At 37.5% G+C, this 24,482-nt stretch overlaps 1 protein-coding gene across 9 annotated transcripts in view; it reads left to right on the top strand.

Annotated features, from left to right (window-relative positions):
• Vti1a (vesicle transport through interaction with t-SNAREs 1A) overlaps positions 1-24,482 on the top strand; it is a 461,587-nt gene that overhangs the window by 176,073 nt on the left and 261,032 nt on the right. For 6 of the 9 annotated variants that reach the window (XM_040272255.2, XM_040272253.2, XM_040272252.2 and 3 more), the window contains 2 exons: positions 22,639-22,709; positions 23,372-23,433. In XM_040272255.2, the coding sequence (XP_040128189.2) occupies positions 22,639-22,709; positions 23,372-23,433 (133 nt within the window). Of the gene's footprint in view, positions 1-22,638; positions 22,710-23,371; positions 23,445-24,482 lie in introns of all 9 variants that reach the window. The other 3 variants (XM_040272257.2, XM_078049492.1, XM_078049441.1) reach the window with 1 other exon arrangement.

The following is a 24,482-nucleotide window of genomic DNA, read 5'->3' as shown; positions in this document are numbered from 1 at the left end:
TGCAAAAGTGCACCTGGCAACCCGGCACGGATGGAGTTTGTTTTTCCTGCACCTGCAAGGAACATATATATTCAGAGTAGAATTTAAGTCAGGGTATTTTAATTCTCCTAATTGTGATAGTTTCCCCACACAGGGAAAACTGTAAGCAGGTACAAAAGAAACTGCATAGGATTTGAAGGAATTTGACAATTTTGTTGTAGTTCCTAGCCTGGCAGGTGGTAATAATGCCTATGCCAGCACTGTCAAAATATGAAAATTAAAGTGACGATGGGTTTTAATGAAATCCATTTGACAAATATAATTAAGGTGTTTTAATATGAAGTCCTGTAATAAAGACTACCGGTGGACTCCCTGAGGTCCTGACTAATTGTGTAGATTGCTTTTAAGCTTTGAATAGTTTTATTGGATAATGAACTGTTAAGAAGTGTTAGATCTTTCTTAAGCAGAATTTGGTTTGAAAAAGAAGAGGAGAGACAGGCCTGAGGTGTGGCATTTTAAACATAATTAGAGGAGAGATTTAAGTTAACATCTTTGATCTTGCTGTCAGTTTTTGATTAGAGCTGTAAATGCTTTAATCAAGTGTAGTGTAGTCATTACATTTCTAACTGTTTTTTAAACTGCGAAATTACTGAGACATTGACATCAATTTTAACACATTCTGAAAATTTGCAGCAGAATTGGGTTTCTCTCTCAACTGTTTGCACTAGAATATCAAATTATACTGATTTTCCAACCTTCAACACAATGACAAAATTAAACTGTGGTAAGGAATGGTTTTGCTTCCATCATAGTCAGACATGGCCACAAAGCAGAACAATTACTTGATATTTGTTGTGCTTTCTAGGAATGAGTTGGCAGCACTCCTGCGAACCTGTTCTCTTAAAATGTATAGATGAGGAAGTAACGTCAAACAATTCAATCAAATGCATTCTGTAATAAATGTTTTTAACTTCTACTTTTCAAAGAACCATTGTTTGTCTTACAGCCAGCTATGATCCTCTGATATCATATTTGGTTTTATATTCCCATCCTGGTGCATAGTAAGCATTCAGTAAATATTGGTTGAATGAATAAGGAATCGGTTTACCATGGCTAAGTGCATACCTTGCTTGAATTCTTTTCCCAGAATTCAATGAGATTATAAATAAGTGAACTATGGGGGGAAAGCACATTTGTCTTCTCCTTTGCCACCTGTCTTAACCCTGTTACTCATTATAGGATATAAATGGGTATGTATTTGGTATTTCTGACTGGTTTCAGATAGCATCACTAAAATGATATATAGGATTCTTCTTGGTAGAGATCAGCCTCCCTGGCGTTTCAACTACAACTGCAGAAGTGCTGGGGCTATTTTAAGGAGCCGTGCCCCAGGGCCATCATTGACTAATAAGAAGGTGTCCACACTAATTACATGGTCTTGAACTACCTGCTTGTGTATTGTGTGATATATAGGATATAAAATGAGGAGTTAGGAAGTCTGGATTCTAATCCACGCTCTTCCAGATATGCCATTTAGAAAAACCCCTTGTCTCCATATGACCTAATCCAAGTGAAATAAATAACTTCTGAATCTCTCCCAATTCTAGAATTCTATTGATACATGCCTAGCCCTCTAAATAAGTCTCTCTACAACCTTCACCCTTTAGACTTTCTTCCTTTTCGTGTTATGCCTCTTATACTTTTGTTTACATTTCTACTTTTCATCAATCGATATTTCCACCGTCCATCCATCCAGAAAGTATTTATTATATTATGTGCCAGGCATTAGGTGTAAAAGAAACAACAACAAGTAGCAATATATTGCTTTTTTTTTTTTTTTTTTTTTTTGGTTAACTGATGCCAAAGTATTGCCAGGGGTGGGGAGTTGTCTTCTTGTCATTCACTTTGATTTATGTGTCACTTGATAGATGTATGTTTGTAACTGGGAGTAGCTGGATCAGATGCCTTTCAATATTGTTACCAGTAAATTTTTTTCTAGAAGAAGAAACGGAAAGGAAGAGAAAGAAAACCAACTAGGAAGCATTGTTTCTTCACTTTGTCTTGTAAGATTTGAAAAGAAAGGTGGGCCCACAGTAGTGTATCAGCCATAGGTTGTCAGTAGACACTGAGGTTTTATTTATTTACTATTTATTTATTTTTTTAGTTATAGGTGAACACAATATCTTTATTTCATTTTTATATGGTGCTGAGGTTTAAACCCAGTGCCTCCTGTGTGTTAGGCGAGCACTCTACTACTGAGCCACAACCCCAGCCCCAGACACTGAGGTTTCAAATTATGTCAAAAGATGTCAACATCATTGTGAAGCAGATTCACATGAGGGTGGGGGCAGGAAGCTTGGGTGGGGGTCAGGAAATGTGCCTTCTTAGTGGCTAGCAAGGATGATGAGAAATTTTATGAAAAGGACTGTGTTATTACATTAGCTGATCTGGCAGTGACATATTCCTGTGTGCACTGTGAGGTGTTTCATGCTTTTTCCTACTGCTGGTGATTTTCATGTCACTCTATCCCACTTGGGTCTGAGCTGCTAGATGTTGGGACACACTTTTTTCTTTATTATATGCTCATAGCTCCTCCACATGGCTCTCAAAAATTATTTTATTGACTTGAATTCTAATCCTACCTATGACCTAAATTTTGCCTTTACGGGCAGATTGCTTAAACTTTTGGGGAGGAGTCATTCTCCTTGGGAATTTCTAAGGGGGAAAAAATAGGTAAAGAATCCATAGGATTCTTTCTTGAAAGTGACTTCAAAACTTTCTTTTACTTCTATGGGCATCTTATAAACTGCTGAACTCTCCAGGCCACCCCCGAAATGAAATAAAGATTTTTCCATCAGGACCATAGCAACTCACTTTCAGAATAATTGGTCAGTGCTTTGAGATGGTGATGAAAGACCTGTAGAGTGGGGAGGGATTGTGCAGGCATGATCCTCTGAATCCATAGATATAATCAGAGTCAGTCTGCTTATAAAATCATCAACACACATTTCCCACCGTACTAGGTGTTCTTTTGAAGTCTCTCATACCAAGCTCTGACCTCATTTCTCAAGATGTATCCACATTTTCTAAATGGGAAATTTTGGCAAAAGGAAAACTGCCCCAACATGTAAAATGTTTTTGAATGTTGCCTTCCATTTAATACTTCAGGACATCATTAAGTAATATATGATGTATATATCATATAGCATTAACTGACATTTCATTAAAGTTGTCAAGACTAAAAGTCTTGACATTTATATGTAGATTTGTATATCACTGGTGTACAGTGTATAAGATCTCACTTAGAAATTTTCTTTGTCAGATAATTACATGTTGTTTTTGTATTGATTTAAAAGAGGATATTGAGATTACACATTAGTTACATGTTTGAGTTATTTGGAAGCTTCTTATGAAAAAGCTAAAAGGATTTTCCTTCTCCATTGAAACAAGACACAAGAGTAAAAATTTGAGAAATGAAAATCAACTTGAACAATATTTATTTTTATTCCATCTTGCTCTCTCTTGCTCTCACTAAGGAATGAAAGTTAATGGTTTATGCCAAAGCCTACCTCCATGAAACTAGAGAATTTCTGAAACTTGTCAGAAGACGCTATTATATTCAGTGGCAGTCCTAGGACATGGTGTGCTTCTTTGTACTGATAGCTTCATTGTCATATTTCTGAGAACAGTTCTGGTACCACTAAATTCTGAAATGAGTATCAACCATTATAAATACATTAAATCATCTTTAGGGTAAACCAGCATTGAAATCCGTAAATACATAGCACATGATTCAAAAATAGATATTTTCCTATGGTACTAAAAACGCAAGAATAATTTTTAATGCATTTTGTCTTTTATTTCCCATTTTTAAAGATTTGGGGTTTTTTTGTTTGTTTTTTGCTTTTGGTAGGGGCCTTAAACATTCTATCTACTTAGCAGTCTTTTTAAAAATTATTATTATTATTTCAGTACTGTGAGGCTTCAACTTTGTAACACAGTTTTTTTAAATGTGGCATTTTTGCTTTCAAACGTAAGTTTAGCAGGAGATAAAAATTTCTAAATAGGTGACTTAATTAATAATTCCTGGGCCTGGGTGAAATGTGTAGTAAGTGAATTTGAGTTTGTCAGTGGGTATAAGATATACCTACTACATAACTTGTTTAATCATCTATTAAGACTTTGAGGTTTCTGGTTTTACTTGCTGTATATGTCAAATATTTTATTTTATTTTATTTTATTTTATTTTTGTCTAGTTGAGTGGGGTTTTTCCCTCCTGTTAAGGCTTCAGTCACTTTTCCTGAACCCGAAGAGGAGAATGGGATTTGCCAGTGATAAATGGGGAAGTTGACTAGCTAACTAATAAAGATTTGTCTTAATCAAGTATGATTTGTCAGAACAGGAGCGCACTGGGGTCAGGGCGCGCGCAATGAATTATACAGCATTCACAGGAGGAAAGGACCCGGCAAGAGACCTCATAAATATGCTGCCATTACCCACTGCTAATTCGTATTCAAAGAGTGCTCCACACAGCCGGTTTCTAGGTTGCTGAGCTGTTCACCAGCTTCCTGAGCTTTCTGTTTGTGTGAAAAAAGAAGTTTCGTTCTATTTTGTTATCATCTGGATCCTCAAGCTGTATCAGTCCCGCAAACTGAATTGGCATCAATAATTTGAAGTGTGGCTTATTATATCATGTATAATATTAATTTAATGCCTACTATGGACTCTGCAACATGCTAGACACAATGGGGAACCTACAGATATTTGAGACACATTCTCTGCTTGAGGAGGTTTCAGATGATTTCTTATGATCTCTTCAAGTGTTGTCTCCATAAATTCAAATATGGCTACAATAGGAAAAACCATCTTCCTCTACACAGAATATGTTCTCCCAGTAAAGAGTTCTCAGATTAAATTACCTCTTGCTGTTTACTGAAGTTTGACTTGCATTAAATACATAGAAGGTATTTTCTTGTGTTTCTGCTAGTCCTGACTTTCTAACCTATGATTCATATTATTCTCATTGGTTTATATAACTCATTGCTTTGATAAGTTAAATAACTCTTTTTCTCAGTTTTTCTTTTGTAAATTATGTTTTTGATTTGAAGAGGTTATTATTTTTCTTTCTCCGGTTAAGCAATGTGAAGTACTACCCGTGGCTGAACCAACATTCAAGGCCTGTTCTGTATTCCTCCACTGAGCTGAGGAGGTGTCCTTATTGGCTCCAGAAAGTTAGCATGGGGGAGCGGTCCTGTCATCAGAGTTTCCTTTTTTCTTAAGTGTTCTAATAGATGGTTTAGGGATGAGAGTTTAGTTATGACAGAATAGTTCGTAATATCTTAATGTCTTAATTAGATAGAAAAGATACTGGTTTCATCTCTGTTAATGGAGTAGCCACCCTAGGAGTTGATGAACCCTGTCCCTTTTAGGTGAAACTGATAGACACGTTAAAATAATAATGATGCTAACTTTAAAAAACTGAGCCCACACTAATTGTACATCTAAGAGGATGCTGTAGTTCAGATGTTGAATGTCCCCAAAGGCCATTGTGTTAAAGGTTTGGTCACCAGGGAGGTGGCCTTTAGGAGGTGGAGCCTTATAGGAGGGCCTTAGGTCATTGGGAGTGTGCCCCTCAAAGGACTGTGGAGCTGGGGCCTCTTCCTCTTTTACTTCCAGGCCATGAGCTGAGTATTTTGCTCCATTGTGCACTCTCTGCCATTGCTAATACAGCAGCCCCTCCAGAGACTTAAAAAAAACACATGTCCCTGATTGTGAACTGAAACCTCCAAAACAGTTAGGGAAAATAAGCCTTTTCTCTTTATAAAGTAATTATCTCAGGTATTCCATTATAGTGACAGTGAGAGGGGTAGGACAGAGGAAGTGAATGGACTTTGAACAGCAAGTTGCCTTCCTACTTCCAAGGATGGACCTTCCAGGAAAGAAAAGGTTGAAATAGAAAGTTAAGAAATTCCACTTTATTCATTTCTACTTAATCACAGGAAAATTTTTAGCCATTGGGCTATTGTCTGTCATATTATCTGAAACTTCTCTAGAACATCGGCCTTGGCCAGGAACAGGGAAGGAGCACAGTCCTCTATTGGTCTCTTACCATTTAGAAATTGCCATGACAACTGACAGGATGTTTACAGAGGAGCCTTAGCAAAATGTCAAGAATTCTATAATGATGGGGTATCTTTACTTCAGGTGAAAAAGAAATACAACTCTGGAAATCAAAAGCAAGGTAAAGGGGCTCAGGATATGGTTAGTTAGAACAGTATCTGAACTTCAGTGTAGACAAACCCTCAGTGAAATCAAAGCCTGCCACCCCCATTGACCATGAAGATATTCACTAGGTGGTGCAGCCAGGGTGAGTGCAAGCAGAGCAGAGCAGCACTGCAGACCTCAGAAATGACCATTACATGCTTGTCATTGGGCAGTTATTCCTTGTCTCAGTGAGTATGCTGTTGGTGCAGGTCTCAGAAAAATGCAGAAAATGCTTGACAGAGAACTGGGTGCTCTAAAACCGAAGCTAGAGAACAGAGGTGGGAAAATAGGCCAACTGGGTTTGGGAGGTGGGTGGGTGGCGATGTGTGAGTGTCTCAGGCCTTAGAAAACTCACCTTGCTTCTCTTTCTTCTAAGTACAAGGGAATTACTTCTGATTTTTTTCATTTTTGCTTGTACTTCTGTCCTTGTAATTGATTTATAACACTTAAGAAGACATAAAAGTTCTAGCCTCCTCTTTTGTTAGTGTTTGTCCAAAGAGTAGCTCCAAATTGCTAAGCCAGAATGCCCATGATATTGGGCATTGGTGAGAACTTAGAACACGCCAGTGGCCAAAACATCTGCTTGGGGATCAGATTTGGGTTTAGAATACTGGCCAACTTTGGGCAAATTACTTAATCTTTCATGAACCTCATATTCCTTGTCTTAAATCGAGATTAATAATAATTTATTTAATATGATGGTTGTAAATATTCAATGCAATGTCCATTAAGTACTTAGCATGGTGGCTGGCATAAAATGAAGCAATCAATAAATCAGAGCCAAAAATTATTTAAAAATATATAAATAAATACAATTTAAAAAAACACTTTCCTTGGAAGGAAACATTCATGGCGTTATTTTATACACAGCCTGTAAGCAATAAACTTTTGTTGCATATACATTGAATGAATGAACTCATTTTTTCATCCCCAAGGGTTTAAACCTGCATGCCTTTTTCCTCTACAAAAAGTCCCATCCCAGCTTGTTAATACTTTTATGCGGAAGTTTGGTAAAAGACTCAATTTTAGTGATTCCCTAATAGAGCCTATTCAGATATAATTAAAAATTCTTAGAATTATGCTAATAAGTTCAATATAGAGCGTTGCTGATGAAGTCTAATAAATTCTCTATTGTATTTAGAAACAATAGTGGCTTTGTTTTATTCTGTATTTTAGAAACTCCCAATGCCATAGTGCTTGCTGAGAAAGGCAAACAATAGTAATATCTTTTTGGAGTTTTACTAAAAGAAGTCTGAAGTCTGTGAGTGCATATTTGCTTATGGACTGTGTCCTTCTAAGGTCACACTGCTATTTCAATTTACAAAGCTGAATAATTCCTTAAAATGCTTCACCTGACATTGACCAGAAGTTCCCATCTGATGAGCTAGATTATCAAAATCCATATTTATTTAGCCTTTTCTTTAATATCATAAGAATAGCATGAATATTAGGAAATCTATAGCTCCTTTTTTTAAGGAGGACAATAATTTAGGCTCAGTTTGGATCTCTCACCTCCAAAAATCTCAGGTTTAGAAATAATACTAAAGTCACATCACCCTAAAACTCTGCCAAAATATAGCATAAAGTCATCCATTCTTTTTTATATTATTTTCTCCATTTGTTCACGAGGGTTTTGTTAATATCTACTTCTCAAAGTTTCATTGTGTGAAACATAAGGTTCTCTATTTTTGAGTTATTTAGGAATAAAAGGTCTTCATCTTTTCGTCTTATGATATAGCATAAATTCCCTTAGATTTTAGTATTATTTGGCTTGCATGTGTGTTTCATAGTGAATAAAACTTTATTTACAAAAACAGACAGCTGGTTGGATTTGGTTTCACAGTCTTACTTTGTCAGCAGAACACTGGTTCTCAGCATCTGCTACTTGATAAAAATGCAACTTCTTGTGTCTCACCCCAGACCTACCGGATTAGAAATGTGAGTGTGGGGCCCAGCAATCTGTGTTTTAACTATCTGGCCTGCTTTTGTTTCTTGGTTAACCTATGCACCACCTACTTCCACAGTCTTGAAATATCTTGTAATAGAATATCAGGGTGGTCTATCAAGAACAGGAAAAAAAAATTAACCCAGCACCAAAGACAGAAGCCAATAAGTAAGAAGTGGGGTGTGTGCATATGTGTATGTGTGTGCACATGTGTGCATGGGGAGGAGTGGTGATGGGAGTGTTTGAAGAACTCCTAAAGAAATACTTTATTAATCAAGATGCAGATTCACCTGGGACTTCCTAGGATTCAGGCCAAAGAAAAATATATGTGTATTACATGGATTACATTGTTCTGTCATTCATATGAATTATTCCCTGTACTGTCAAAAATAATTTTTTTTTAATTAGGAAGGGGAAGAAGTGTGATGGAAGCCTTTGGCTAGAATGATCTAAGAGATGTGATGAATGCTTCAAATCAGCTTGACTAAAATAGCATAGAAACACTTCTTGCATACAAAGGCCCAGCATTAGAGGGATAAAGTTCTGCATCAAAGTCAAGTGTGTGGACCTAGAGAATAGAGAGGAATGGAGGTCAGTGGTCCAGGACAAGGTTCTTCACATGACTTAGGAAAAAGTATGAGTACATGAGGTGAACCCCACCACTAGGGATTCTATTAGCCAGGCTACAATAAAGTCTTCTCAAATTATTCTTGTGCATTCATTCTACCAATTGAGAATCTTTGCCATAGAATATGATCAAATTTCAGTCACCTCACTCATACTTTTCAAGCAAATAAACGCAGAAAATTCAAGGATAGAAACACTACTTGGAAACAGAAAAGTGAAGGATTGACGAAATTATCAATTGTCAAGTTTCTGTTAATTGAAAAAATTACCCCAGTGCTGCAGATCGAGGATGGCAAATAGGTCTTATCCACTGTGCTGACTCTGGTCAATTGGAGTTGATTGCCTAGAGCATTTCAAGGAGAGGGTCTGTTGCAAGACATGTTCTGGGCTCTGTGATGAATTAGTAGTTAGTGCCTGAGAGCTGTTTTGTATTAATAGTGGTGGCACGTATGGCACATTATCTGTTGACCTTGGTGTTGGGCTTAGATAAGTACATAGAAGAAATGACATTTTGTTGGGAAATTAAAGAAACAGACATATGCCTTTGAATTTTTTCCCCAAACTTTAATCATTTCTCTAATTTCTTAAGCCACCCTTAATGTCAGTCTTCTCACTTCCTTAATTATATCCTCTTATCTTCAACAGATGTCCTGCCTACTGTTCCTTGAATGTTTACCATCCTTTGGGTCAACACTTTGTGCCCCTTAGCATTCTAATTCAGCAGTGTTTAGGCACCAGGACTCTTCTCTGCCTGCACCCACAGTCCTGTGTTTCTTCAGGCTCAACAACTTTTTCCCCATTTATTCAGTTATCCATGCTTCCTCCTCCTGTCTTAATCTAGGTATCTAGAAATACTCAGAAATGTCAAGACATGAAGAAATATTTAATGAAACATAATATTATTTACTTTATAAATCTGTGTGAGCGTTTGTCCAGGCTTTGAGTTGGGTAAAACTTCAGTCTTTTTTTTAATATAAAAAGTATAAGAAGATAACTTCTTATGTATCACTCCTAAATATTTAATATGAATCAAAAATAGCTCTGTGGCCCTCTACCTCACTTCACATACAAAAACTGAATCAAGGTAGATCAAAGACCTTTATGTAAAAACTAAAGCTATAGGACTGTAGCTGTAGCTCAGTGGCAGAGTGCTTGCCTAGCACGCGTGAGGACTGGGTTTGATCCTCGGCACCACATAAAAATAAACAAATAAAATAAAGGCATTCTGTCCATTTACAACTACAAAAAAAAGAGAGAAAAAATAAAAATTTTTTAAAACTGAAAACTATAAAACTCTTAGAAGATAATATAGGCATAAATCGTCAAGGCCTGGAAGTAGCGAGGGATTCTTAGATATGACAACAAAACTGGAGGCAACAACAGAAAAATAGATAAATTGAACTTTATCAAAGTCACAAACTTTTGCATATCAAAGAATACTATCAAAGTGAAAAGACAACTAACAAAATGAGGGGAATATTTACAAATCACATATTCTAATATCTAAATACATAGAACTCCTCCAACTGAATGACAAAAACCCAGCTTTTTTTTTTTTCTCCAAAGATATACAAATGGCCAATAATCACATGAAAAGATGTTCAACATCATTAATCATTAGGGACATGCAAGTCAAAACCACAATGAATTCCACTTCACACCCTCTAGGATGGCTAGAAGCAACACAAAAATAGCATATGCTTCCAGGGATGTGGAAGAACTGGAGCCTTCATGTATTGCTAGTGGTAATGGGAAATGGTGGAGCCCCTGTGGAAGTAGTTCTGCAGCTCCTCAAAAAATTAAACACAGAGCTACCATATGAACAGGAATCCACTCCTAGACATAGAGCCTAAAGAATTGAAAACATTAAATTGGATAAATATTTGCTTAAGAATGTTTATAGCAGCAGTATTCAAATAGCCAAAAGGTAGACACAACCAATATACCCAAAATAAATTTGTAAACAAAATGTGGTATCTATGCAATGAAATATCAATCAGCCATAAAAAAGGATGATGCATGCTTCAAGGTAAATGAAACTTGAAAGCATTAAGCTAAGTAAAAGAAGCCAGACCTTAAAGTGCAAATGGATTAAATTTTCTATCTCCTCTGATTCATTTATTAAGAACAATAGATTAACTTGCTACTATGAGTAGAGTGGAGAAAGGCCCAGATGGACAGTTACAGTAATAGGCATTTCAGTCTGTATGAGGGCCCACCACTCATTTTCTAAAAGAAAAAAGTTATATACCAAAGTCACAAAATTTGGATAAGATTTGTAGTCCTTCTGGCACTTTTTTGCCCTTTCTATCATTTCTGAGACACAGAAAGTTGTTTTATTCAAGAACCTGAAATCATAGACTATCTGTAGAGGCTGTAATCCTCACATGGGAATGATGGTGTGGAGGGAATGTGGAGGCTGTGTCCTGTCTCTCTCTTGTCTGAAATATTGCAAAGGCCATTCTTGGGCAGTGAAGTTTTAACTGTGTAGTATTAGGATGGCTTCGCACCCACGTTGTGAGGAGTTTTGAATGAGGCACCTTTGTGGGGGGTTTTGGTGGTAGTTCTGGGTTTGTTTTGGGGTTTTTAACTATGAAAATCACTGACCAAGGAGTCAGAGACTTAGTCCATGATTGCATCTTTGTCAGTCATTAGCAACAGAATCTGGGTGCTCCCCTCCAACACACACACACACACACACACACACACACACACACTTACTTCCTGCATTCCAGTTTGCTCATCTGTGCAATTACTTCTGAAGCCTACATTGGTTCTAAAAGTAAAACAAAACAAAAATCTGTGATTCTCTTATAAATTTGTAGAAGACATATATCCAAATTCAGTGATTCCCATGAGCCAAAGTTTCCTGAGCACCTGCATGTGAGGCCTATCTCTTAAAGCTGCACATCCACTAAGAGGAAGAAGCCCTGGCCTCTCTAAGTATTGTATTCCAAGGGCATGTGAGCAGGGAGTCACAGGCTCTGAGTCCTCCAGAGCCAAACAGGCAGCAAGAATGAGTGAAGTAAGCCAAGGAGGAAGGGGCCAACTGGTCAATAACTCACAGCCCTGAAGAGAAGAGGTGGCCGTGAGTTCTAGCCCTCTGGCCAAGGGAGAGTGGGAACTCGATGTTGCCAGAGTCCAAGTCTCAAAAGAAACTGGAAACTCGTATTTCTGTATGAAATCTTCCACTTAAGAAGTTTTTATGTTATTGCCAACTGATTCAAAAAATTCTTTAGATAATGTTTCATAAAACAAAACATGGTTGCTAGCAACGTAAGTCCTGGAGTCTACCCAATAGTGACTTCTCGAGTATGCATATAATTAGAATGCTATACGTTCAGTGATGGAAGTGTGTACAGAGTTCACTAAGAGCACAGTGACTGATTCAGCTCATAATGATTTCTAAAAAGGCTTTCTAATTACTGTCCAGTCACTTGTCAATACTTTGCAGCACTTTTTGTTTTTTTTAGAATGAGTGATTCATTGAAGAACACATCTCCCTTGTCCATTAAGTAAATACGTGTTTGGTAAATTCCACAAGTGAGCCTTTGGAATGTGTTTTGACAGTTTTGCCCATTCAGGTTTTCTACTACTTCATCTCCTGGCTTGTACATTCTTTATTGAATTGTGAAAAAGGGATGTTTCTTCCTGCTGTTCTGGTCTTTTTCATAGAATAGAAGGGATTCATTCTCATTTTTGAATGAAGCTGTAATTAACATGGTTCCTTTTGTTTAACAACCTCAATTTACATAGTACCTGCTCATTCCAGAGCATCATTATTGGTAGCACAGCTTCATTGACTGATGCCTGAGCACTCTGGGAATAGTGTTTGTTAATTATCTGCAGCAAACCAGGTAACTAAGGGGAGGTTCTGCTACTATGACTTTGATGAAAGTAGCACTGATGATTTTTTTAATTGCTTAATGATAGATGTGATCATCTCAAAGCAAAATAAAAAACATACTCAGCTGCTGAGGAGTAATGTTAAATCATAATTGCTTTTAAATACACACACACACACACACACACACACACACACACACACCAAGCCCTGCACATTCTTTTGCTATTTTTCTAAGCATACATACGTTTACCTTCAGTTTATATGAGTGTTTAATTGTCTTTAATAATTTCATCATCAAAGTGTTGTAAATATTTCATAGTACATAGTAAATGCAAATGTCCTCAGAGGCCAGGCGCACTACTGTACGAAACAGTTGAATGTTGGGGACTGAGGCAAACTAGAAACTATATGACCTGCTTAAATGCACTCAGTTTTGATTGCTATGGGGGTTCCTTAGAACATTGTCTTGGGGACAGGGAATGAAAATGCATCTGTGATCCTGATTTGGTCATCCTGTTCTAGTGGCTTATATACTCTATGGAGAAAAAAGAGGCACTAAGCATTTAGAGTCCTGGTATTTTAGAGCCGGAATGAGCACCTCAGATCACCCTACTAAGACTAATTTTACCCTGAAGGAAACTGAGGCTTAAAGAAGGGAAGTATTTTCTCTATATTTAACCCAAGTGAATAGTTCATTTCTTTCAAGTGAGCCCTAAGATCAGGGAAATTTGGAGTTTGTTCTCTTTCTGAATGTATTTCTTCATCAACCAATACCCACACATAGTTACTGAACACTTAAAATGTGGCTGGTGCTACTGAGGAACTAAAATTTTAATTTTATTTAATTAATTTTAATTTAAATACTCCCAGGTGACTAGTGGATGCTATATTGAGCAAGGAAACTCAGAGATCACACTTTCCATCCCTAACTCATCACAGCCTACCTTGAATAAATATGATGACGGTTTCCATATGACTTAAGTGCCAGTCAACAGTACAGTCACCCTGTGGTGCCCAGGATTCACTGGGATTTGTTCCAGGACCCCCACAGATACCAGAATCTGTGAGTGCTCAAGTGCCTTCTACATATAATACAGTGTTTACATATGACCCCTGTGCATCCTTCTGTATGCTTTAAATAGTCTCTGTTTTACTTATGATACCTGGTACAAGGTAAGTGCTATTTAATAGTTGTTACACTGTATTTGTTGGGGAACAATGACAAGAAAAGTAGTGTACATGTTCAGTACAGACACAAATCTTTATTTCAAGTATTTTTGATGTGCAGATGTGGAACCTGGGGATGTGGAGAGCTGACTGTGTACTTCTCTTTATTGTGCCTCCATCTGTTGTACTACGGTTTTCATATATTTGCTGCTATATATGTTCTTTTTAAAATTTTTAAATTTAATATTAATTTCTCAATTTATTGTTTGGGTTTTTTGGAGGAGAGGTTGGTACTAGGGTCCGAACTCAGAGGTGCTTTACCACTGAACCACATCCCCAGCTCTCTTTTTATTTTATTTTTAATTTTCAGACAAGGTCTCCCTAAGTTACTTAGGGCCTCACTAAGTTACTGAGGCTGGCCTCAAATTTTCAATCCTCTTCCCTCGGCCTCCTGAGTCGCTGAAATTACAGGCATGCACCACCACTTGTGGTGGCTAAATAATTGTTTTTAACAAATATAAGAGAAAAAGAAATACTGTTTTTTCTTGGTACTGGGTATTCAACCCAGGGATACTTTACCACTGAGCCATATCCCTAGTCTTTTTTCTAAACTTCTGAGAGTGTCACTAAATTGTTGAGGCTGGCCTCAAACTTGCAAGACTCCTTGCCTCAGCCTCCCAAGTCACTTGGAGTAGTTGTTACACTGTATTTGTTGGGGAACAATGACAAGAAAAGTAGTGTACATGTTCAGTACAGACACAAATCTTTATTTCAAGTATTTTTGATGCCTACACCACCACACCTGGCAGAAAAAGAAGTACTTTTACGTTTATCCAGACTTACTGTTTCTAATGCTAATCATTCTTTTCTGTAGATCCAAGTTTCCATCTACTATCATTTTCCTTCAGTCTAAAGAATTTCTTTTAAAATTTGCCATAACAGTTCTGCTGGATAATTCTCTTCTTTTTCAACTGTAAAAAATCCCTAGCCAGGTGTGGTGGCGCACACCTGTAATCCCAGCTACTTAGGAGGCCGAGACATGAAGATTGAAAGTTCAGGGTCAGCCTCAGCAATTTAGTGAGACCCTGTCTCAAAATTTTAAAAAAGTAAAAAGCCTTGTGTATGTAGCTCATTGATAGAGTGACCCAGGTTCAATACCCAATACAGGAAGGAAAAAAAAAATCTCTATTTCACCTTTTTTTGGAAGAATATTTTTGCTGGATGTGGAATATAAGGGTAATCTTGTTTTTTCTTTCCCTCTTCCTTTTAGCACTTTGAAACATTCCATTGTCTTCTTACATTATTTCTGATGAAATTTCAGCCTTCATTCTTGTCCATGTTCTTTTATATATAGCACCTTTTCCCTCTTTTATTTATTTATCATTCCCACTTTTATTTAGCTTTAGTTTTCAGAAATTTGACTATGACTGATTGTGGTTTTCATTATATTTATCTTGCTCTGAGTTTGTTAAACTTCTTTAATCAGTGGTTGACTTTTTTTAAATTAGTCCAATTTGAAAGTTTTGGTTATGTATTCCTCAAATATTTACTTCAACCTTTGTCTCTAATAATCTCTTTTTCTGAGAATCTAATTATGTGTATGAAAGACCACTTCTTATAACCAATAATTGATGCTATGTTCTTTTTGTTAGGTTTTTTTGTTTTTGTTTTTTCCTTTCTCTCCAATTTCGAATATTTCTTTTTTTCTTTCTTTCTTTCTTTCTTTCTTTCTTTTTTTTTTTTTTTTTATACCAGGGATTGCTCAGGGGCACTTGACCACTGAGCCACACCCCCAGCCCTATTTTGTATTTTATTTAGACACTGGTCTCACTGAGTTGCTCAGTGCCTTCACTTTTGCTGAGTCTGGCTTTGAATTCTCAATCCTTCTATCTCAGCCTCCCAAGCTGGTGAGATTACAGGCATTCGTTACCACACCCAGCTCAGTTTGAAAGATTTCTATGAACCTTTCTTCATGTTCCATGAGCTTTTCTACTACAGTGAATGTATTCAGTTTGGTCCATCCAGTTAACTCATTTCAGATGTTCTTATTTCATTCTAGAATTTCATGTGCTTTCTTTTTAGAGTTTCATATTCTTTCTTGAAAAATCCATCTCTTTACCATTTTGTTTACCTTTTCCTATAAATTATTTTAACACAGAATCATCATTTTTAAACATTTATTTGCTAACTCTATTGACTAGGGTCAGTTGATCTGTTTGTACAAGTGGTGTTTTCTTTTTATTTCCCCCCCACACTTTATTACATGCCCTGTAATTTTTGACATTTTAGACATTGTATAAAGAATAGTTATGGAGGTAGAAATGATAGTAGAATGAATCGGAGATTATTACCCTATGTACATATATGATTACATGACTTGTGTAACTCTACATCATGTACAACCACAAAAATGAGAAGCTATACTCCATTTATGTATGTGTCAAAAAGCATTCTACTGCCATGAATAACTAATTAGAACAAATTATAAAAATTTTCAAATACACATAGAAACAAAATAACAGAAAAAAAAGAATAGCAGAATTTGAAATATAGCATATTGGGTTTAGTTTCCTTTGGAATCACTATATTATATTGTATTCAAAGAATGATATGATCAGATTCTTCCAAAAATTGAGTTGGTACTGAGCTGAATCTCTCATTAGATTGCATTTATCTGAGATTACTATGCTCCCAACTGTGTTTGTGCTACTTTAAAGGGGAAAAAAAAAATCAGTGTTTGACCTGGGAGTTTCAGGTATTTTTTGGTTCACATTTAGACCCAACTCTGACAGTGTCTTGGAAGACAGGCTTCATAAGAATGGGTAGCAATCTGATTTCTCTTTAGGGACCAGCCTCTCCTCCGTTGCCTCTGGGTTGGCACATACAGGGCTGAAGGGAGAATTTTCAGACCAACCAGTGTGGTTTTTCTGCAGACCTTATCTAAACTCCCTTCAATCCTGTCAGCCCGTGTTGTTGTGCAGGTTGACGGACTCCCTGCCCCTCTGAGATTCTCTCTAAGGCAGTCTGTGCTCAGACCCAGCACTTGCCCTCACTAGGTGTAAAAGTTGCCCCAACTCTTTGCCCACATTTGAAGTGCTAGTCTGTCTCTAGAATTCATCAGAGCTTCTTTGCATCTTCTGGACTTCCCCCAGAAAAATGTGGTCATTATTTTGTCTGGGTTTTTCTCGTTTCCATGGGAGTGGTCTTTTGTGTGCTTTCTACATCCTAACTGGAAGCAGAAGTTCCTCACATGTCTCATTTCAAATAATGGAAGCTGCTGAAAGAACTCTGCGTTGCCCCACCTTTCCATTGTCAGGGACTCAAGAGACTCCACGCCTGCGCTACATCACTTGCTGTGGAGAACTTGTCTACTTAGGATGTGGTACCAGAGTCAGTGCCCAGAGAGGTGTGCTCAATGACAGTGACTGATCCAGCCACTCTGCAAGCAGATCCCTCCTGGGAAAGCCATTATGTGACAGTCTCTGCTTTCCAAAGCAGCAAGCCCCTCCTCCCACCCCCATTAGATGGGGAATGGTCAAAAGGTCCCAAGCCATGTCCAGAATTGAGTACTTCAAATTGTTAGGAAATATCACTCAAGTTTGTCATTTGGTTGGTGTTCTGCCATCCACTCATGCTTCAGAACAGCTCCTTAAGGTATTGACAAGCACTCCTGTACTTCACAGAGATCCCCACATACAAACAGTAGCTTGGTAATTGTGAACACCTTTCACCTGCTCCTAAAATTCTTATGAAGTTTTCCAGTGCCTTATCTTCTCCTAACAATGTACAGAAGACTCAACTGGATGCCTTCGCCTTCTAAAATAATTTGTTGGAAACCACATTCCAGTGATTGAACTCAGGACCACTCAACCACTGAGCCACATCCCCAGCCCTATTTTGTATTTTATTTAGAGACAGAGTCTCACTGAGTTGTTTAGCGTCTCACAGTTGCTGAAGTTGGCTTTGAACTCGTGATCCTCCTGCCTCAGCCTTCTGAGCCGCTGGGATTACAGGCATGCGCCATCACACCCAGCTGGAAAACACATTCTTCACAAGTTTTTTAAAAAGAAAGTTAAATACAGTTTTGCTGAGGAATAATCAGTATCTTGTGGAGTGTGCACTGTTTGTAATATGATGGCTAAAATTTGTCTTTATATTTTGAATTTGTCAGATGGGGCATTTTCTGGTGAGCTGGGTTTGAGGCCCTTCCCCTTCATATAAGTGTATGTACAACATGATGGGAACTTGTATCACTTCAAACTTTCTTAAACTAAGTCTTGTCTCGTTTTATGATGGCAGGCCAGTGCTTCAGGAAGCATTTTGCAAGGTTGGTAATTACCTGCTCCCTTCTCAAATCCTTTATGGAACTGGAAACTATCGAATGTCTGTTGTATACACCTTCCAAAACATGAAGGAAGAGAAGAAATGTTAGCCAAAAACCCTTTTCGAGTATGTGCCCCTGTAAAAAGGGCTATGGATATGATTGATTGTAGGTAATTGTAAAAACAACAGTTCATTTTATGTGTTTGAATGCTGTACTCCCAGGATAATTCCCAGGACCTCTGTGGAAAGGATAGAACTACAGGAAGGAACTCTTCCTTCCAGGAATTCATTTATCATGCCATACTGACATGTAGAATTCCAGCATACAAAAATTAGTTTTAGTTTTCTTTTGTGCTTTCCATTGTTTCTAAATCACAGTAAGATCCTTATGGTCATCAAATATAGTATTTGTAAAATTTATTATATCTCAGATTATTTCAAAAGATGCAGTAGAGCTGTTCCCATTAAAGGACCTATGGAAGTTCAAAGAACTAAAAATTTTGACTCAGTAGGTTTAGGCCTGTGAGCTTGTATTCTTTGTTTATGAGTATTTTGAGTAGTGATTATGTATTAAATTATTCAAGAAAAAATAAACCTAACAATGTTACTAACTGTCTTATTAATGAAATAATCCCTAAATGTTGAATTCTAGTCTGACCAATGATAGTCTGAATAAAAGTCATACCTCTGATGTGGCTCAGTGGTAGAGCACCCATCTGGCATGCATGAGGCCCTTGGTTCAATCCCCAGCACCACAAAACAAACAAACAAACAAACAAAAAACCTGTCATTTGTCATCTTGCTTTGCTTGATATGTAATGAGGAAATAGTAATAACTTTCTTTTTATATGAATTTTTTCTTTATTCCATAGGAATGACCACTTCTAATCTATCTGTTTAATAATTTTCTTTTTTAGGGCATTAAAATGAAAAGTAGAAGGGAATAAATGAGAAAAGAATTCCCAACAAATGCATGGTATTTCAGTGTTAAGACCAAAATGTGTCCGGTCTTGCCAGTATCTCTTCTCTTGCCAGATAAGGTGAATACTGGGATTGCCACGCCATTTGGGGGAGCAGTGTAATTGTAGGAATAGCTTATGACTCCTAACAGGCCTCATCTCTTGGCCTCTTTTTTTTTTCCTTACAAATCAGTCATTTTATTTTATTTTACTTCATTTCTTTTTTATTGATTTTTTTAAAAAAATAAATGACAGCGGAATGCATTACAATTCTTATTACACATATACAGCTCAATTTTTCATATCTCTGGTTGTGTATAAAGTATGTTGACACCAGTTCATGTCTTCATACATGTACTTTGGATAATGATGTCTGTCACATTCCACCATCCTTGCTAATCCCCTGCCTCCTCCCCCTCCCTCCCACCCCTCTTCCCTATCTAGAGTTCATCTATTCCTCCCATGCTCCCCCTCCCTACCCCACTATGAGTCAGCCTCCTTATATCAGAAAAAACATTCGGCATTTGTTTTTTGGGGATTGGCTAACTTCACTTAGCATTATCTTCTCCAGCGCCATCCTCTTTTTCCATTGATGTCTTCACTAGACTGCAGATCCAGTTAGGGGTTTTTCCCCAGCAAGTCTGATAGAATCGTGGCTCTATTATCTACTTTCCAGTATCCCTTCTCTAGCTCATGTACTGAGAGCAGGAAGAGGCTGCAAACCTTCCATAGACTTCATTTGTTAATTCTTTCCTTGAATACCTACTTGGGACATTACACTGGCCACAGACACAATAGTAATAATCTGTCTTCTATTTCTTTGCAATTACATATTATTATGTCAATCCTGATAAGAGGAGGTATCTTGCTGAAATAATGACAAGATTGATGATGCTCATAGATATTGGAAATTTTAAGTTAAAAAGTAATTAAAATTGCTATATTAAGTTGATTAAAGAAATTCAATGTAGCGATAAAAACATCGTGACAAGGGCTGGGGTTGTGGCTCAGTGGTAGAGTGCTTGCCTAGCACATGCGACGTTCTGGGTTCTATTCTCAGCACCGCATAAAAATAAGTAAAATAAAATAAAGGTATTATGTCCAACTACAAGTAAAAAATAAATATTTTTTAAAAAACAGCATGACAGGGGCTGGGGATGTGGCTCAAGCGGTAGCGCGCTCGCCTGGCATGCGTACGGCCCGGGTTCGATCCTCAGCACCACATACCAACAAAGATGTTGTGTCCGCCGAGAACTAAAAAAATAAATAAATATTAAAAATTCTCTCTCTCTCTCTCTCTCTCTCTCTCTCTCTCTCTCTCTCTCTCTCTCCTCTCTCACTCTCTCTTTAAAAAAAAACAGCATGACAAATTTGAAATTTGTAGTTTTTATTGTAAAAAAAAAGAAAAAAGTTCAACTCTTATTTTCTTTATCTTCTTAAATTTGTATGAAGTTAATACTAAAGAGCTAAAAAGAAAAAAATCTAAGAGAAGGTACTTTAATGGGAATGTACTATGTATACTGGGAAAGAATTTTCAGAGTTTGTGTGGTGTCAAAAATATATTTATGATTATGTATGTAACCATTATTAGTTGGATTTTCTGTCATGAAAGTATTAAACTGTCTTTTTCTGATATGCCATGAAATACAGACTCAGCTAAAACACTCCTCTGTGCTGTCTTCATTACCAGCATAGTTCCATGAGTATAGATGCTAGGTCTTGTCTTGGGCCAGACCCCAGCACAGGGTGGGGACCCGATGGTTATTTGTTCAGTGCTTTGAATCTTAATATGTCAGGCATCGGTATGATATTCTAGAGCTTCCACATTTTTACTCAGATTAGTTTATTTGACTATACTATCAAATTTGTGAGAAAGTACAAACATTGTATCATATGAATAAAATTGTAGTTCCAACAGAACTAGAGTAGAAGCAGGTCTCCACAGGCCATTGATTGTTTTATATCATCAACATTCAATAAATGCTTATTGTTGTTATGGGCCAGTCACTGTGTTGATTATCTTATCGAACCCTTGCATTAACCCTATGATATAATGCTGTGGGTATTTCTCTCATTTTAGAGATTAAGCAACTGAGACATGACACAGCTAGCTAGCTAAGGCAAAGCCATGCGGTTAGTGTCAACACTGGGATTTAGGCTCCAGCAGCACAGGTTCACAGCCAGGCTCTCAGTTGGCCTGGTCACTGCTCTTATGATTGTCAGTGTGACTACATGAGCCAAATTAAGTACCATGGGGATGTCCTGATGACTTTATTAAATTACTTGCTATTATTATAATAGGTGCTTGGTGAATGTTTGTGTAAGTTGATAAGCCAGAGATGAGTGCTGTTTGGGGGGGGGGGGTAAAGAGACAGTACCAGAGGGGGAAAAGGTGAGCAGGAGTGAGACACTGATGAGGAAGTCAGACAGGCTGCCAGGATCGTAAGAAAGGCAGATCATCATTCTTCTTTTAGAGAATAAGGTAGCTCCCAGCTAATAGAGGATGACTCTGAAAAAAAAAAAATCTGTTGAAGGCAGCTGGATATTTGTGAGGTCAGGACACACCTACTGTCTTATAGAAGGGTGTACAGTCAGAGGAGAGACTGCAGTGCCGTTGTGACCAGGAAAGATTTCATTGGAACTTAGCAGTGTGGCTTTTAATGAATGTGCTGAGCTGTAGTACTAGCTAAATGTTTGGAAGTTCTGGGATAAAAACACTGTCTTAAGCTCTCCTCAATTACTTGTTAAGGAGTGCATCTGTCTTTGACTTGACTCAAGAATCTGTTGTAGTGCTGTGGCTGTGGCTCAGCAGTAGCACACTTGCCTGTCATGTGTGAGGCACTGGGTTCAATTCTCATCACCACATATAAATAAATAAATATAAATAAAAAAGGTCTATCAACAACTAAAAATATATTTTTTTAAAAAAAGAATATACTGTTGCTAATAACACATTAAACAAGTCTTTGCCTCTAGGTGAGTATAAAACTAGCAAAAGTTCCACTACCAACAAGCTACAGTTGGTGAGCATATGACCACCTATGCCAGGGGAATACATTGAAATCAAAATTGTTCTAAACACACATCGACTTACACAAGCAAAGCAGTACCATGATGAAGGGAAGGTGGAGCGGAATCATTAACATTATCCTTCGCCCATAAAATCCAAAGGCCAAACTTCCCGGGTGACAAAATAATAGAACACTGTACCCGGTTTCTCCTCAATTTTTCCAGTAGTTTGTTGGAGTGGCCTTGTGCAAGTTGCATCCCCAATAAGTCATTACTGCTGTGTTGGTTATGTCCTTCCTAAGGTTGAATTATAACTTGTATCTAATCATACTCCAGATAGATAAATTTACCAAATACTGTTTATATTTTTCAACTACCTGAGTTAAAATGTGTGTCTGATATATAATGGACATTGCTTCAGCTTTAATTCTACCTCCGTTTTCAGTTTGGTACTACGGAAGGTTATTCTCACATGCACCCCAAGTTGTGTTTCCTGACTTTCATTTTCTTTTCAATAGAACAAATCGGCCAGGAGATGTTGGAAAACCTCAGTCATGACAGAGAAAAGATACAACGAGCACGGGAAAGAGTAAGTACGAATGACACTATCCTTCTACATATCTAATAAATGAGAAGACATAGAAGGTCCTTGGGACATGCACAGACAAAACCATGACATAGACATAAGTAGAAATGACTAGGGAAAAAGGAACATAAAGTCTACTAGGAGGAAAAGGAAGGGTGCCAGATCCGGGCGAAGCAGCTGACTCTCCCCATCTGGAATGCCCACAGGGGGATTTTATTTAGCCCTCCGGCTGAGAAGAAGGTCATTGAGGGGGATTTTGGAATATGTCACTCTTTCAGTAAAAATCCTGATGATTCCGCCCTCTTTGCTTCATTTATTTCCACTTATATTTTTAGGAGTTGTACATTTTGTACATTAGAGATTGATTATCTCTAATGTATGTTAAACTTTGTCAGCTTTTGAGACATTTGCTTTTATATCCAGTTCAAGTATCCAGTTTAGAGCTCCTGACATCACTTCTCACATGTCACTTTCTAAATCTAAGAATTCTCAGAGTTTGCATAAGTGTCATAAATGTATTTGTGTTGTGTATATAAGCATTTTTCATTGTTTGGCTTTTATATCGTGAAATAAAATAATAGAAAATGATTGCTCACCATGTACTTTAGAAATAATCTAATCATTTGGAGTTGAGTTGAGTTTTAACCCTGCTCTTCTCCTCCTAGCTTCGGGAAACAGATGCAAACTTGGGGAAGAGCTCCAGGATTCTGACGGGGATGTTGCGAAGGTAAGAGCAAGGTAGGGACCGACCTTCCTCTCCTGTCTCTTTTGCTGTTTTTATCTAATTGCAAACAGGCATTTTACAGGCTTGCAAGCTTCTACTCCCTTCCCCTGTGTCTAGACACTTTTGAAATAATAGAGCGCTGATTGTAACTCTTATTTGGACAGGGACACATACTGAGTAACTCCTATTAGAGAGAAGGCTTGAGCTAGCGGGGTTACCTCAAGCTATGGAAAAATTAGGGTTAGACATGAAGAATGTTTTCATAGCCTGAGGAAGGCCCCATGGCAGGAACAGCCTGAGTTTATTTTCTATTTTGATGGAGGGAGCGCAGCCTGCGTCGGCAGGAGCTCACCTGGTCTCAGCCTGGCTCTCTCTTGCCTCGTTTTCATTTCTCTAAAAGGACTCCATTTGGGGAAACATTTTTATTTAATGTATATAATTCAAGATGATTTATAAAATGTCAATATTATCTGAATAATCTGAATTCATGTGTGCTAGCAAACAAATCTTTATGTTTTCTGTGTGTGACAAAACTTTGATTGATGGAAAATATTCGGGAGAGTATAAAAAAGATAAATGAATCAGAGTTGGTCATGTTCTATGTAAGTATTTTCAGCATGGAATGATTTTCCACTTGAGATCTACCAGGTAAGAGTATCATCTGGCACCAAGATGCCCATTTGGAACTGTGAATGGAAAAGTGAGTCACGAATATTGTAACTGATCTCTAGGAGAGCTTGATTGGAATGTTAAGGAAGAAAATCTTCATTATAGTTGATACTGAAGAAACAACTATTTCAAAATAACAAAGCCTTCCCTGATCATGTATCCATATACAGTAATTGCTAAAATTATCTCTTGTGTTGAAGATTTATTGTATAAGAAACTATTCAATGTACATTTGTTCCGCCATAAACGTTGATGTGATCTCTCAACCTGATCAGAAATGAGCCCAAAGTTCCCTGAGCACTGCCAGCCTAGTGTCCACATTGCTCCTTCTTTCCCTGGGCACACTGCTCCAACTCAGAGCCATAACCACCAAATTCTCTGAT

This window comes from Ictidomys tridecemlineatus, chromosome 1, assembly GCF_052094955.1.
Source record: "Ictidomys tridecemlineatus isolate mIctTri1 chromosome 1, mIctTri1.hap1, whole genome shotgun sequence".
NCBI lineage: Eukaryota > Metazoa > Chordata > Mammalia > Rodentia > Sciuridae > Ictidomys > Ictidomys tridecemlineatus.
Note: the sequence above shows the minus strand (reverse complement) of the source record. Positions and strands in the feature narration are given on the sequence as shown.